A 14,448-nucleotide genomic window follows, 5' to 3' on the forward strand; every position below is an offset into this window, starting at 1 on the left:
CCCCTTTAATCTTCCTGATTCTTTGAAGAGTGAGAATGTAAGCAGAATCTTTTCCTAGTATGTATCAGGGTTCTGACCCTGTGGCTACAAAAAAAAAAAAAAAGTACCATCCACATGATTTCAATGTACAGTCAAAGTTGAAAAATCACCTTTCACGAATTGTTAAAAATGCTTTATCAAAAAAAAAGAAAGAGAAGGAGAGAGAGGGAGGAAGGGAAAGAGGAAAGAGAGGGGAAGAGAAGGGGAAGGGAAAGGGAAAAAAGCTCCCTACCATAATGCTTCCAGTGTATTGCTATTGCTACCTTGCACGGGGTCAAATGCCACTGTCACAGAACAGCTCGCCTGTCTGCTTTTGGCCCCTTACGTCCTCATTTCTATCCCCCTGCTCCTTCCACAGTGGACTTCACACTTGTCATACTCCATGTGTTCATACATAGTTTATGTATTGTCTGCTTCCCCAGACTCGAAGCCTTGTGAAGAAGAAGATGGTATCTGTCACAATATTATCAAAGCTTGGGGACAGGATCTGGTCCAAACAAGGAAATAAAAAAAAAATTCCCTAATGACAAAGAAATCATATTCTGGGTTAATTCTTTCTTTAAGAACCTCACCTATGTTTGACTATAAACCAGGCACAGACAATGGAGAGATAAGACAAAGGTCCTGCCTAAACAGTGTGTGTGTGTGTGTGTGTGTGTGTGTGTGTGTGTGTGTGTGTGTCTTGGGAGGGCAGAGAAAAGGTGAATAAATACTGAACATGGAAAGGCTTCAAATCCATTCCCAAGATCTGATATGTAAACACAGTTGTTAATTTAGCACCAGGAAATGATCCTGGATTCTGGTCCCATGTTCCTTTACTCTTTCAGTATGGGTATTCACCCTGTAACGTCTTCTCATTATACTCCTTCATCTGTACTTTCTTCTTGGGTACTTAACACATTCAACTTTCTTTTATAATTATGTACATGTTTTGTTCCTACAAACTTTCATAGAGAATGATATGAGTAATGAAGTATGTGCAGTCAAAAAAGACCTTGAATTCTGGAAGCTTGGCATTTAAAGTACATTTGTATAGGTTTATTTTTATGTGTTTGATATAAAAGGGAGAGATTTAAAAGGAACCATATCAATGAATTACACTTTTTAAGACTCCAGGCAATAAATTTTGCAAAAATAATGTACAGTCCTACTGAAGTTTATTGTACGTATTTATTCATCTTTGCACTCGCGCACTGTGTGTGTGTGTGTGTGTGTGTGTGTTGGTACTAGGGCTTGAACTCAGGCAATGTCCTATAGCTTTTTTGCTTAAGTCTGGCACCCTACCATTGAGCTCTACTTCCAGCTTTTTGGTAGTTAATGGGAGATAAGAGTCTCAAGGACTTCCCCCACCCAGGCTGGCTGCAAATGGCTATCTTCAAATCTCAGCCTCCAGAGTAGCTAGGATTACAGGTGTGAATTAGAGTGAAATTACCTACCCACCCTTCTGCCACACAGCAAATGTGACCCACAACCTTCACCATCATAATATATACATATATACAAAAATATATACATACAAAAACACTAAATGGGGATCCTATAGAAATAAGGAAAAATCCTTAACTGGTTAAGCTAATAAACCCTTCATTTCCCTTCAAACCAATATTCAATTGATCACTGATTTGCCTTTCATTTCTTTTTTGAAAAAATCGAGTCATTTCTAATTTAATCTTGTGAATCTTGCTAATTCCTTTTTCATTTCCTTCATCCAAAGTAGGCATGGTTGTCATCTAGTAACTTCTCTGTCATACTAATAGCTTTGCCCAGAGCCACCGGCAGACTCTGCTGCTCAGGGTGACAGGAGAGAAGCATCTGCAGCCTGCCAATTATCACGGCTGACAAGGAGGAAAAGGGAGGACTCCTTTACAGTTCACCATCAAACCTCAGCTTCTCTTTTCTGCATGTAAGCATCGGCACATAAGTGGCCAGTACCACTCAGTGGCAGGCAGTTACTAGAATCTGTGAATTAGCACCACCACCAAGGCAAGATCATCCTAATTGGGTCAGACTATCAAAACAGGAAGAAAAAACAAAGTATAATAATGAATAAGCAGCCAAGTAAACAAATAAATACAGGTATATAAGGGTTTGTTACACTCAAGCTTCTAATCAATGCACCAGGCAAAAGCAACAAAGCAGAAAAGAAGGCTTTCCTTCCCTACAAGCTAAGACCCATCATCACTGCCCTTAATTCATTTCATTTCCTTTTTAGAGCCACCTGCAGCAGACCTATTTTCTAGCTGTACAAAAGACAGTGAGCTCGTAATTACATCGTTTTACTGGACACAGAGAGAGCTGCCTAAATCCTTCTCAATCCTCATTAGAGTGAATTACCTACCTACCCTTCTGCCAACATTTTGCAAAATGTATTCTGAATCTCATCTCTGCCCTGAAAAAGTGACAATAACAGGAGAAAATCTCCAAAAGGATGACAGAAAATGCAAGCAAACAGGCCAACAAATAAATCCAAATCACATCAGTACATCAGTCTACAAGCTACTTCTTTTTCCCCAGAAGGGGAAATGAACAAGAAAGTTAAATATCTAAGTTTTGACAAAAACTCCAAAAAAATAAGGTTATCCTTTTAATTACTTAATTTGTCTTTAAATTTGTAGGGCAATTCCAAAAAAAAAAAAGAGAATACACACATCAAAATTTGAAACAGTAGAGAAATCTGAATTTTCTTAATGAAATGTCTTTTTAAAAACCAGGAGAAAACAAATCGCTACACTCTTAAAACAACCTGCCTTAATGCTGCGGGGAGTCTAATTTCGGAGTTACTTGTCTTTAAAAAAAATTAGAAGGTAACAAAGTTCATTGACCTTGTAAATAAGGGTGGGGAAAAAAAACTGTAGTGTGATGTCTACACAGTTTCAACTGAATTACAGGAAAAACATTTCTCCGGAAATTGCTTTTTTTTTTTTTTTGGAAAATTACTATGAGGTAGGGAGGGAGAAGGAGGGAGGCAGGCTGGGGAGGGGAGATGATAAAGGGTAGGAAAATGGTAGGGTATTGAACGGGAACCCCCAAACGGATGCACCACGCAAACGACTGTCACGCAAAACAACTTGGAAGCATCTTTTACATAAGATGAAAAACAGTCATGCTGCACAGGCATTAGCTAAATGTTGGAGAGTTGGATGCACGGGGAAGACTTGTTCCATACACCTAGTGGTGGGTGGATTTTCACCAAGCTGCAGCCTCTACACAGCTTTTCTTTGCTGCACTGCAGAGGCGCCATCTTCTCCCGTCTTAATCTTCGTTCTATTCAATCCTTTTATCTGCACCCTAAAAAAAGAGCCCCTCCCTGTGCACCCCCTGGGGGTCTAAACCAGAGTCCCCAGAGCTGCCAAAGAAGAGGTCGCGCCTGTATCACACAAACGCCTCCTTTGATGCTTAAGAGGGGAGAGCCCGGCCTCCCAGCCTCCCTGCCTCCCCAGCCACTACCCTTGGCACCCCCAACTCTCTGCTAGGTCTCCTCCACCCGCCCCGCCCGAGGACTTCACAGCTCTGCAACATCTACTCTGAAGGTGCGAAGTGGAGGGCCCCCCCCCCGGGTCTGGAGATTCGACCGGAGAGGCCCCAGCCCCCATCTCCACCCACCCCGCACCCCACCGTGGGGCAGGCGCGCAGAGCCGGGTGCCAGGGAGCCTCGGCGGCGCACGGCCCCGCGCGGCGGGCTCAAGTCACCGCGCCCCGGACGGCGAGGGCGGGGTGTCGCGGCTTTTGTTCCCGGGGACATTCAGCGTCCCCGGGACAGAGAAGCTGGAGGGGCTGCGAGCGCACGCCCAGGACGTCCAGGCTGGAGAGGGAGACGGGAGGGCGGGGTGGCCGAGGGTCTCCGAACCCCTTCCAGCCCACGTTAACTTCACGCACACACGCAACACACTCACACACATACACACACACACAAAGGGAGGCGCAGAAATGGACAAAGTTTGCCCGCGGAGGTGGTGAGCGAGCGACCCCGGTGCCCACCCCGGCGCCCGCTCCGGCTCCCGGGGCGCACGCACGCGGGGTGCCGCCGCCAGCGACCGACCGCGCCGGGGTGTGGGGGGGATCGCGCCAGGAAAGAGGGGGCAGGGGGAGACGGGTTGGAGGTGGCCTAGAAGAACCCGGGGTGGGGGGGGAGGGAAATGGGGAGGAGGGGAAGGCGGCTTCCAGATCAGCCACGATTTCCCCACACACACCCTACCCCACCCCCCGAAGAGCAGAGGGGGAAAAAAAGGGAAGGGCGGCGACTTCGGAGCTGGGGAGCGGACCCCGGGACGCCGCGCGCTCGGTTTCCCACACGTGTTCCCACCCCTGCCCCCTCCCCCAGCCCCAAATCGGAATGTCGTTCTCCTTCCCTGGGTCCCGCTCTCGACGGCAGGGACCGAGTAGGTGGGGACGGGGGGCGGGGGGGTGGACATGGGAGCTGAGGATCGTCCCGAGCTGGCGCAGATCCGGGGCGCCAGTCCGCTCCCCGTCTGCGGGCCGGGACGCGCGTCCCCCGGGCAGGGCAGGGCCGGGCCGGAGGCGGGGATGCGCCAGCCGGGATGGAAGGGGAGGAGGGGGGGGTCCCCGGGACTGCACCCCCTTATTCAAGACGCGGAGGCTGTGGATTGGATCTTCACGGTGCGCCCCTTGCCAACACCCCCCCCCCATTTCAAGGCGCAGCACCCACCTCCAGAGCCCCAGCCGTCCAGGCGGCCAGCAGGAGCAACGCCAAACCGGGCAGCATTGCCACCCCGCGCCGGGCACCGAGTGCGCTGCCGTGCGAAGGAGATCCGCCGCGCCCCGGCTCTGCCCGCGTCTCCGCCGCCGCCGCCGCCGCCGCGGTCGTCTCCGAGGGTCCCCCCCGCGCTCGCTCGCACAGCTCCCGGGTGCTGTTGCCTGACCGCGGGCGGCTGAGGAAACTGACGGAGCGGGAGCGCGGCGGCGGGGCTGGAGCCCGGCGAGTCAGCTGATCCGGCCCACCCCGCTCGGCACCGAATCCCACAGTAAGAAAGAAAAGATTTCACCATGACCTGCGCCTTTCTGCCCGGCCGCTCTCCCGCGCGCGCGCGTGCGCCGGGAATGCCCCCCCCCACCCCCGCACGGCCCCCCTGCGGCCCACAGGTGCGGCGCCCCGGGGCGCTCAGGGGGCCGCCCCGCCGTCCGCACACCTGGGCTGGGGAGACCGTCGGAGGGGGAGGCGGAGGCCCGGGGAGGGGCCGCGCGGGGTTAGGGGAAGGTGAGTTGGAGGACGTTTAGGGCACCCGGAAAGTCGGGAGTTCTCTGCGCTCATCCCCGTGAGCTTGACTCATCCGACCCCGCAGGCCTCCCCGAGTGATGCCAAGGAAGGGGGTGACGGGGTGCGGCCGGGGTGCCCGTCCACCCGCACTTCCGATTCGATCTGGTTTTGGAGAGGTGGAATCCGGCCTTTCCAGGACGGAACGGGAAGCGATTGGAGCTTGAAGGGAGTAAATGTGATTTTTTTGCTAGTTGAGAGAGCAGAAATAATTGGGGGGCTGTGGAGGAGGGGGGGTTGGTCTGTCTTTTTGTATTTGTTTTTGTTTTCCTTCGAAAGCAACCTGGAATTTCCATCTTTACAGAGAACCACAGGGAAAAGACCTGGCAACAGAGACCACCACGACCTATTTTTTTTTTCCTGTAAAGGAGAGGTTGGGGGTTTGAGAGGTGTTTTGGGGGGTTTTTTTGGAGGGGAAGGAGGTGTTGTTGCTTTCATTTTTGTGAAGTTTTTGGGGGGAATTACATTTTTCTTTCGGATTTTTTTTTTCCAGAAAGAAGAGGAACAGACATCAGAGATTTTTTAAGGGAAGGGGGGGGGGTGGCGGTCAGGATGTACAATCTATGCAAAATGCACATAAAGTGGAAGTTGAGAAGGAAGGGAATTTGGGAGATGATTTTTGTAGTACTTCCATAATAAGTCTTCCCTCCCCCCCCCAGAAAAAAACCCAAAAAACTCTTGTCCTTGTCTGTTAAATCTGCCTTCAGTTGCCAGAGAGAACCTGTGGGAAGCCACATTCTCCTGAACACAGACCATTCGGCACTCAGTGACCAGTTCATCTAGAATTGTCTAGAGCTGCCTAGGTAAATTCCCCGTTCTTTTTCTGGTGCTAGCCACAGTTCATGAACAAGCCCTGCTTGGGGCTGGATTAAGGATGTCCAGTAGTGGCACAATGGCTTTTTTTCTGAGAAGTCAGCTCTCCTAAAAGGCTGTCATCTGTTTTGCACTGTTCTACACATTCAGTCCTAACCTTTGGATCACTTTTTTTTTACCCTCATGTCCTTTGAATGTACTCAGCAAGTAATGACAAATATTTGTTATACAATATTTGTTTTCATACTTGATATCATTCACCTACAAAAGCCGAGGAGGCCTTTCCTATGATTATTATTTCTATGTACAAGTTGGTCTGGGATGCAGCTCAATGGTAGAGCACCTGCTGAACAGGTGAAGAGCCTTAGGTTCAGTCCCCAAAAACCTTCCTCGAAATGCCTGAGTCCAGGAACAGAAGCTAATGAGCATCTCCTAAATCTGACATCCAGAAAGCAACCTAAAGTGGAACCACATGAAAAGCCTAAGGTCACAGGAAAAAAAGCCCTGACCATACTGCTTCCCAAACACATGAACCCACAATTCTTGGTTTATCCCAGGTTTCTATAAGCAAAGGAAATATTCAGAGCAGAAGAGTATTAGAGATGGGGAGAGAATAGGTCTACTTACAAATATGTAGTTTATCTACAAGTGAAAATGTTCAACTGTGACCTTTTGTTCCCAAATCAAGAACTTCAGAATGATGCCATCCAACATTAAACCAAGCACAAAGCTTTTCTAAGAGCAGGGCACAAGCTGCCCACCCATAAAGCCCAGGGGAAGACATTTTACAGAGTGAAACACTTTGATTAACTCAATTTAAGAATATAGAGACGAGGTTGTAATCTATGAAAAGTTCTTCCATTTAGCTGTTTCCCTTTTCGTGCAATGAATGCATCCCACGCACAGACTGCTGGTCAAGATGTTTCTTGAGGAAAATAATTAGCTGTGCTTGTGTCAGAGGGAAGGACATTTCTTGCATTTTCTCCTGTTCTTTCACTCCTCAGAGATCCTGATGGCTTTTTATGTCTCCTCGCTAACTCTGTTCCACGTTTCAAGTCCTTTCCTGCTTCACCAGGCAGTATAAGGCCCCTCCTGACTGGTGGTGTGACCTACCACCAGTCAGCTGGAACCCCTACAAGGCCTAAATGCTTTCACTTGGCACAACCAGTGCATCTGCACATAGTGTGTCCTACCACTGAGCTGTCTGTTACTAGAAAGTTCTTCTCTGACATTCTTTTCCTTTTTTGTAGTTTTTTATTATAAAAATGCTGTACAGAGGGATGATAATTACATGAGCAAGGTAATGAGTACATTTCCTATTGAGCATTGTTGCCTCCTCTTTTGTTTTCCCCCTATCATCCCTTCCCTCCCACCTCTACAACTATCATTTGCAACATAGTGTTTTGTACATCTAATTGTTACAATGGGTCAACTTGTATCCCTACTTAAGCATTTTGATTTTTCCCTTCCCCTACCCAAATTACAGAAGTGTATATACAAGATATAGGGCACCGACATTAAATAGAGTGAAAACAAGGGTTATACCATGGGGGAGGAACATACAAAGAAACAAAAATAAAGCACTTGGAACATTATAAATATGTTAGAAACAATAACAAGAAAGAAAAAAGATAGTTGTATCCCTATGTTGGGGTTCGTTTCGCTTAACATCATCTTATACAGTCATATGTACATAGCTTTTGGCCTTTTCTGCTTATCTTAGACATGCTTATCCTAGTTATTGCAAATAAGGGAAACCGTGGGACCTATGTTTCTTTGGGCCTGGCTTACTTCACTTAATATAATTTTTTCCAAGTCTTCCATTTCCTAACAAATGGGGCGATGTCATTCTTTTTGATGGAGGCATAGAATTCCTTGTGTATCTATACCACATTTTCTTGATCCATTCATCTACTGAGGGGCATCTGGGTTGGTTCCATATCTTAGCTATGGTAAATAATGCTGCAATAAACATAGTAGTATGGAATTTCCTCAAAAGACTCCACAAAGAGCTCCCCTCTCACCCAGCAATCCCACTTTTGGGGGTTTACCCAAACGATCACACACATGTCCATACTAAGGCTGACATTCCTTTCTTCTAAAATCCTATACAAATATCCTTATTCTACATAGTCTGACCAAGCAGAACCATCAAACATCTTTACGTATTTACAGATTGCTTGCTTTCTGCTGCTGCCTCAATAAGCTAAGATTGGTGGACACTATGAATAGTCACAGATGTCATATTCCTTGGTCTGTCTCTGGTCTGGCTTGTCTTTGTAACCTAATGTTGCATTACATCCCACCGAGGAGTCAGATTGCTCACTCTTGCTACCAACTTTTCCATTTCTGTTTTATGCCTACTGAGAAAGCTAGGTCTTTGTCATCTTCTATTTAGGCTATTCATTGTGCTTCATAAATATCTCCAAAAACAATCAGAAGTCCAAGACAGAAGAAAATTAATCAAAAACTTTTGAGGATATCCATGACAAAATACCATAGAGAAAGGGCCTGGAAATGTACCATATCTAGCCTTTGTGAGGCTCTGGGTTTGATTCCTAGCTCCAAAGAAGACTCTGTGTGTGTGTGTGTGTGTGTGTGTGTGTGTGTGTGTGCATGTGGGTGCACACGTGTGCCCCCCCAACAAAGTCACTTGAATAACTGGTACTAATTTTTTCACAGTTCTGGAAGCTAGAAGTCCAACATCAAGAAGTGAACAGGTTTGAGTTCTCCCTTCCTGGCTTCTCCTGGCTCATCACACAGTTTTGGAGTGTAAGGAAGCTAGTCCGATGCCTGATTTTCTATGGAAACCACTTCTCTATTCTTGAGATACAGCAATTCACAATGACCTTACATGAACTTTGCCAGGGCTTGCCACGCAGTAAACCCAGTGTTATTTACGTGGATTCCTAAGTAATGTTTTGATAATAAGAGTAACAAATTCCTGAGTGGCAGATTTTTTTATGTAAATGAGAAGAGACTGGAGTTTATCATCCGTGGGAGAGAAAGGAATGAAGCTGTAGCTAGTACAGCTGAGAATTAAGCAAAACCTTGACCACTCCCCAGGGCGTGAGTCCAGTATGTGAACTATGCATCCTGTTTGCAGATGGTGAGGTATGAGAATTACACCAAGCTTGTTCTGCAGAGTGGAGGATTCACATGGTCAAAGAAAGTCCATCCTGAAGGAATTGCTGGGGTCTGGGGTCATCACTAACAGACAACCTCGGTGACAAAGATTGAAGCTGAGTGGATGTTAAACCCCAAGGTAACTAGATCTCTTTATCTCTACACAAAGTCTTAGAGGATTTCATAAGCAATTCAGCTTTCAAAATTTCAGTGAAAGCTATAGCCAGAGAAGTGTTACCTAAACCTGAGTGAATGGGAAGATTAGAGGCAGACAGCATCCTGTTTGACAAACAGGTACAAATATCTGCCAAGAAACAAGAACCGAGTTCATTCAACACACAGCTGTGTCCTTGAGTAACACGCCACTTTACCTGTCAGTCCTTATTTTCTGTCCTATGTTGTGATTTATTCCAGTTAAAGTAAATATAAATATTAGAAATGAAAGTATTTAGTATTTTTTCATTTTTCCACTGTGGGTAGAATTGAACTCATCTCTCAAAGACCTTATTCTTAGGGTGGGGAAGAATACCTGAGACAAGAAAAACATGAATCAGAAAAAAAAAATCTCATGAATAAATATCGTGATGGAAAATATTTGTGTACCTGTATATGAACTAGGTAAGAGAAAGTCCTGAGCATTGGAAAAAGTGAATCAATGCTTTGGGGTTTGTTGTTGTTGCTCTATTTGTGTTTTGGTCTAGGGTATTGTAATAAAAATTAAAGAAGAAAAGGAGAGAGAAGGATGTCCCAAGAAAGAAACCAAGTAAACATCAAGAGTGTTTCTGCTGAGGAAGACATGGGAGAATCCACTATTAGGGTAGGATTTAATGTTCTGTTCAGAGAGCTGAGAAACTAAAGCCAGAAGAAATGGGCACCTTGCACACAGTGCAAGCTTCAAATCACAGACCTGTGTAGTTTAGCGTTTAGAGAAGGTGGGGAATGCATAGGGATGAAACGTGTATAGACTGAAAGATTGAAAAGCATTGCAAAGAGGAAACATAAAGAAGAATGCAGAGAGTCCAGATAGAGCCATGGATACAAAATGTGAAACGTTTGTTTAAAAAAAATAGGACATAAATAAACATGCCCACGGATTACTCCATACCAGGCTGAATGAGTACTTATGAGTTGTGTTAATACCCCATGTCGCAAATGAGGAGCTGAGACAGGTGACTCCAACCTGTAAGGTATGACCAAGGAAAGTTTATACTCAGTTCTCTCTTACCTGCCCACTGGTCATGATGATGCAGATCTGCTAAGTACAAAAAAGCAATTCAACCATTCTGTTTTTAAAAAAGGAAATAATAAATTTGCTTTCCAGCTTGTTAGTGCTTAGGGGTCAACACACACACACACACACACACACACACACACACACAGATAGAAAGATGAAGTTTCCAGTGAGGTGAGTGGTAGGTGAACACTGGATGGAGAGGCAGCTGTTGTCCATCATAATTGGCACTTGATCCCCAACAGATGTACTAAAAATTATTCAGGATGAGTTAACAACATAAGTAAGCAGATATGTTTTTTGTTTCCTTTTTATTAGAAGACTCTAATAGGCACTCTGAGATTTAACTAATATGTGGGAGATGAGCCATAAATATACAAATATACTCCCATGTGTTAGTTAAGATTCTCTAGAGAAACAGAACCAATAGAATACATACACATACATACATATACATATATACAGAATTATTATGGTAATTGACCCACAAGATTATGGGGTCCTTGTGAGACTGGAAACTAGGAAAACCAATGATGTAATCCTGAGTCTGTAGGCCAGAGAACTAGTATGGTCACTGATTAAAGTTCCAGAGTCTAAAAGCTTAAGAAACTAGAACTCTGATGTCCAAGGATGAAGAAGAAGACAGATGTTCTAGCCCTAGAAGAGAAAACACATTTCCTCTTCCTCTGTCTTTTTGTCCAATTCTTCCCTTCCATGTTTTTACTAATGTCTAGCCACATGTGTATGGAAGGGACTTCTTTATGAGCCTACTCATTCAAAGACTAATTTGTTCCAGAAACACCCTTAAAGTGCTTGGAGAAATCAATTGTTTTTCCAGCTCTCGGGGCATCTCCTAACCTAGTCAAGTTGACATATTGAAATTAAACACCACATCCTGTAAATATGATCGAGAAAGAACTGACTGAGCTACCTTTCCACATGAAGGTTATTTTCCACTGTAGATGCATTAGAGTAATTTTTGAGAAGTGAAGAAACATTTCCTAGCACCATTTCCAAATTGTGCACCATGGAACTCTGGTTCTGCAGTATGTTACTAGGTGTTAAATACACACACACACACACACACACACACACACAAATATGTATATATAGAGAAAGTCTGAGAACTAAAAGGCTAAATAAAAGTAAATAAAGTTTTTATTTTCAAATGCTGATAATCCTTTAATATGCCAAGTGAACTTCAAAGTTTAAAGAAAGTGGCTCTGGTCTGAAGGCCTCCTCTTTTCCAGGTTCTTATTTTGTTGGTCATGTCAGCTCTTGCAACTAGTGCCATACAGAGCAAGTCTTAAAGAACTTTAACCTGGAAGTATTCTATGTGGACCCTTGAATTTATTGCTTGTAGAAATCAAAATTTGCCATGTACGTTTTGCTATGTACATCTGTCAAAATGGAGAGCTCTTTTCCACTGAAAGGTGTTTCCAGATATGACCTTGAAGATAAATTAATAAAAGAAGAATGTAGAACTATCGGGCTGACAGGCATTTTAAAGTAAGACAGAGTCTGCCATTTAAAAGCATTTTGAAAGTTTAAAGTAGGGGTTTAAAATGTATGTTCTGTGGGGGATATTGGATTAGAGGCTTTGAATATTTATTGCACCAATGTGCTTGTGAATGACTGCCTTCTCTGTTTAGGGGAGAAATGGGATCAAAACCAGTTCACATTTAAGACTGTTTCTTTTGAAAGTCTTCATATGAGAAAAGAAGGCAGTATTGTTGAGTTTACAAAGCTTCAGGATGACACTTGAATCCACTCCATTGCCTTTAATTGTCCAGGGAGATGTCTTCAAGAAATGGTCAAGACCCATATGAAGACAGATGACGAGATCAAAAGAGAAGAATCGAAGGTGACAGTTTAGGGATTAATTTTGAGAGGTGCCAGGGCTGAAATTTTCATGAAGTATACATGGAGAACAAGGGCAAAGGAGCTTATTGAACTCTGTGGATCAAAAACAAAATCTGAATTTCCACAGGTTTTCTCTGTTAGCCTTTATTGAAAAATTCATTTACCACTAATGGTGTCAAGTGGCTCTGTCAGCCCTTATTATTGTAACAAAAAGAAAAATAAGGAAAAGGTTTTGGGAGCCAAGTCTGAAAAGGAATGCTATCATTTCTATTTTTGCAAATGTCACTGAAAACTGATTCTGTTATACAAATCTCCAAATAACCACTTTGTTCTAGTGAATTTTGAAGCTTGATAAAAGGTATTGACAGGCCACTTTCCTCTCTCAGAGGCAAAGTAAACAAGAAAAATAGTGAAAATACTAATGTTGGATGTTAGATAGTTGGATAGTTGGATGTTAGATGTAAACTGAGCCTAAATCCTAAGAAATATCAAATATGTTAGTTTTTTTTGTTTTTGTTTTTTGGCCATTCTTGGGGCTTGAACTCAGGGACTGGGCACTGTCCCTGAGCAGCTTTTTTTGCTGAAGGTTGGCACTCTAACACTTGAGCCACTTCCAGCTTTTTCTGTTTATGTGGCACTGAGGAACTGAACCCAAGGGCTTCATGCATGCTAGGCAAGCACTCTACCACTAAGCCCCATTCCCAACCCAAATATACTGGTTTTTAACCTATTTAATAAAACCTGTCATATAGCTTTGCTTAAAGTCAGTTGTGCCATTTTAACCTCAATTATATGAGAACTATTGTGATTTTCTTTCAGATCTTATCAACACTGGTTTTTTTTCCATCCAAAGCTCTACTGTAAGCAAACCATTCCTAGAAAAGACCAACGAACATAATTTGAAATCATGCTGAAATCATGTTTCAACTCAGGGCCTCACACTTGTTTGATTTGCTTGCTTTGATGGTGTTCTACCACTCGAGTCAGTTTTCCAACACTAATTTTTGCTGGTTATTTTGGAGATGCAATCTCGTGGACTTTTCTACCTGTGCTGGCTTTGAACTGAAATCCTCTGGATGTCAGACTCCTGAGTGGTTAGCATTTTAGTTGTGAACCACTAGCCCCTGGGTAACTGATACTCTACGGATCCCAAGCAATTAGCACTTAGAAAACACACTCATATAGGAGACTTTATCAACCAAAGTTAAAGACACTCAGCCAGCATAGTGATGTGTGCATTCACTCCTGGGCCTCTGTTTGGATATTAATGCTAATGATTTAGTGTAAGATTTATTCTTCATGAACCAAAGCATATCCCAACTGAGAGCTTTAAAGTTCCCTTGGGAGTGTGAAGTAGAGGCTCTCATGTGTTGCAGTAATGTCCTCTGAATAAATAGCAGGTTCATCCTCACTTTCAAGCTCTGTGCTCTCTCGATTGTGCAGCTTGGATCCAGGACCTGAGAGCTGTCCCTGAGCTCTTTTGGTCAAGGCTAGCACTTTACCACTTTGAACCACAGAGCCACTTCTGGTTTTCTGGTGGTTCATTGGAGATCAGAGTCTCATGGGCATTCCTGCCTGGGCTGGCTTGGAATGGTGATCCTCAGATCTCAGCCTCCTGAGTAGCTAGGATTATAGTGAGTCACCGGTGGCACGTGGCCCTCTTGTCACATACTTTGCAAAGAGGGCTTCTGCTCTCTTTCCAGAAGTCCTATGATAAGGAAGGTTTTGATCTAACATGATTTTCCTTCAGTCTAAACATCAGCATACCTCCTCTGCCTCCTCCTCACAAGGTGTGACTGCATGTCTTTAGTAACTCTCTAGTGCCTGTGAGTCAATAAAGAATCTAGAATTACAATGTTTGTAACTCAAGGGGATGGAGTGATCATTTAATTTAATATGGGCTTACCGGAGTCCCAGAGCAATGGTACCACTTGTGGAGCATCGTGATTATTTCTTGGCCAAGTTTGGCTCTGGTTCCCTTGACTTTCCGATCTCCTTTGTCTTTGCATGCTTCTCAGATCTGAGATCTCACCAAATCTGAGTCATGAAAGTGCTAGGGCAACAAAGACCTACCGTAATTTATGTGAGGTGACATTTTTTCCTC

At 44.3% G+C, this 14,448-nt stretch overlaps 1 protein-coding gene across 4 annotated transcripts in view; it reads right to left on the reverse strand.

The window, feature by feature from the left end:
• Positions 1-4,985, reverse strand: part of App (amyloid beta (A4) precursor protein) — a 218,206-nt gene extending 213,221 nt beyond the window's left edge. For all 4 annotated transcript variants that reach the window (XM_013031031.1, XM_013031029.1, XM_013031034.1 and 1 more), the window contains exon 1: positions 4,706-4,985. In XM_013031031.1, coding sequence (XP_012886485.1) covers positions 4,706-4,762 — 57 coding nt within the window. In that variant the 5' untranslated portion in view covers positions 4,763-4,985. The remainder of the gene's footprint in view (positions 1-4,705) is intronic.
• Positions 4,986-14,448: the final 9,463 nt, after the last annotated feature.

Source organism: Dipodomys ordii, unplaced genomic scaffold (genome assembly GCF_000151885.1).
Source record: "Dipodomys ordii isolate 6190 unplaced genomic scaffold, Dord_2.0 Scaffold136, whole genome shotgun sequence".
Lineage (NCBI taxonomy): Eukaryota > Metazoa > Chordata > Mammalia > Rodentia > Heteromyidae > Dipodomys > Dipodomys ordii.